This window comes from Battus philenor, unplaced genomic scaffold, assembly GCF_028537555.1.
Source record: "Battus philenor isolate CCGP_79_NKW_IND1 unplaced genomic scaffold, ilBatPhil1.0.hap1 SCAF_9, whole genome shotgun sequence".
Taxonomy (NCBI): Eukaryota; Metazoa; Arthropoda; class Insecta; order Lepidoptera; family Papilionidae; genus Battus; species Battus philenor.
The window spans coordinates 395,003-397,558 of record NW_027181759.1 but is presented as its reverse complement, the minus strand read 5'-3'; the positions used below and the strand labels follow the sequence as shown (position 1 = coordinate 397,558).

Genomic DNA, 2,556 nt, shown 5'->3' with positions numbered 1-2,556 from the left:
ATTCAGACATAAATAGTAAAATGCGATTATTATAATAATACAAACAGACATACAAATTTTATTTATTTGTCTAGATTTGTTAGGGATTTCATCCTTAGACATATTCTATAATTTATGTGTCGTCGTTTCGGCCCACTGTTTGACACAGGCCTCCCCCAAAGATATCAGTATATATATATGTATATGTACATATACATATACATATATATATACATATATATATATATATGTATATATATATATTATAACGTTTTATTAACGATCTCAAGATAAAAAATGCTCCAATAAAACGTTAAAATATTTTTGCAATTCATTTTATGAATGTCGGTTGTGTAATCGCTTAGAATTATTTATCGTATTCTAATTTAATGACATACAGATAATTAATTACGCATTGGCTCGACTAGTGAGTCGATAAGACTTAGTACGATAACTCATCACCGCGGGTGCACACGCATCGCAAATCACTAACGAAAGATGGAAAGAGATCTACAGAACAAGACTGTGGTCATCACTGGAGGAGTTTCCGGCATCGGCCTCTCCATCGTTGAAAACTTTCTGGAAAAAAATGTTAAAGCAATTATCATTTTGGACATCGATGAGACATCAGGCAAGCAAGTTAAAGAGAAAATGAACGCTAAATTTGGTAAAAACAAAGTTGTATTTTACAAGTGTGACGTAACAAAAGACTTGAATGTGATTTATGAAAAAATTGTGAACGATTTCGAGACAGTTGATGTTCTGGTTAACAATGCTGGTGTAGCTGATGAAAAAGCATATAAGAAAACAATTGACGTAAATATAACCGCGGTTGTTGAGTGGTCTTTGAAGTTTTGGGATCATATGAGGAAGGACAGATCCGGGAGAGGAGGAACCATTTTGAACGTGGCATCGATCTACGGCTTTAGAGTTGACCCGTATGTTCCAGTCTACCAGGCTTCAAAATTCGCTGTAATGGGTTTCACAAAATCATTGGGCCATGAATATAACTATTCCAAATTCGGTGTGAGGGTCGTTGCTATTTGTCCCGGCTTCACTGAAACGTCTTTGCCGACAAATGCTAATTTGAGGGTTGATGAGATGTTAAAAGATTTGCAGGTGTTTTTGGAAACAGATATTTGGCAGAAACCAGAAGCGGTTGGTAAAGCAGCAGTGGAAGTGTTCGAGGTTGCAGATAGTGGCACTGCTTGGTTAATCGAACATTCGCAACCTATTTCACAGGTGTTATAAATATTTTATTGAAATACAGAATAACTTGAAAAAGACGTGCATGGCGTGCATCTTTAATTAGTTTTTGGTTAATTACTAAATTATACTTTATTACTAAATTCTTGCAGCACATTAAAAATCTAATTTACGTAAATCATCTTTCTTTATTATTAACTAATTAAATCAGTAGAAAAGATCACCTAATTTAACTGAAATACGTTTGTTTTATTTAGCACTACGACAGGTGCATTAATTTTGACTGAATAAAGTCTCAAGAAAGCTAGTATTAATGAGAATAATTAGTAAACATAAAATGTTACGATAATTATTGAACCATTGCGAAGAGAAAGCGTATTCATGTAACAACTTTACAATGCGAAAAATGCTGCGAAAAGGAAAATATACTTGATTGCCTGCTTTCACACATGAAATGCCCTCTTTCGAAATTTATTCTTTCATTCGCTATCCCCAGACATATACCCACACAATTAACAGAAATGACTATGCACACTGCAATCATCTATTAATTTTCTGGTTTTATTTTCTTGGTTTAATGCTAATTTGCGTTTAAGGTGTACTAAGTATGATTCGCGAACATTACTGTCGTCGCTTAAACTCAATCTCAACTTTACAAAAAGCTAAGACCTTCTAGTTAGATGTTTGTTATAATAAAATTGCTTTTTTCTGTTCTCTGCATGTATAAATCTGTAAGTTTTAAATTAAAATAAATTATCATAGATGATAGATCGGTATGTATTAGTTTCTATAGTTAAAAATCATTTGCAATTTTCTTACTAGTTTTGCCTATAAATTTTCATGAAATTTAGTAAAGAAGAAAGTATTGTAAGATAATAAAAATGGTGCTAACTAAAAATTGTATAAAAAATTATGAATTAATGAAAATAAATTTAACAAAAACAAGTGAATACTGTGATATAAAAATTTACCTGTGATACAAACTGTGATCTGAGAGTGAAGATGAAGGAAGGAAGGTGATGAAAGGCAGATGATATATAAGATATGGAAAGAGAATTACTGAGAAGGATGAAAGAATAGCACGAAATATATTGATAATATGTAAGATTACTGTCGCATACATGTATGTGTAGAGGGAACGAGAGAGCCATATAAAAAAACCTTTTACCCAAATAGACCACAAACTATACTATATTTCAAAAGGTTTTCAAGTTTCAAGTTCGAAATAAAATTTCTCTGACTGCTTTATTTGGGATATTTGTGATTTCAACGTAACGACCAGATCACTATCTCTCCCACTAGCGCGTACTCTATCTCAGATAAGGTACCTAGTTTTTATCTGTATTTAAACCAATGCATAGTGGTTGAATT

At 32.4% G+C, this 2,556-nt stretch overlaps 1 protein-coding gene across 1 annotated transcript; it reads left to right on the top strand.

Moving 5' to 3' along the window:
* The first annotated feature begins 439 nt into the window (after positions 1-439).
* Positions 440-1,263, top strand: LOC137932283 (alcohol dehydrogenase-like). Its single transcript, XM_068775890.1, has one exon. It carries the CDS (start codon positions 478-480, stop codon positions 1,228-1,230), a length of 753 nt encoding a protein of 250 aa, XP_068631991.1. The 5' UTR covers positions 440-477; the 3' UTR covers positions 1,231-1,263.
* The last annotated feature ends 1,293 nt before the right edge of the window (positions 1,264-2,556 follow it).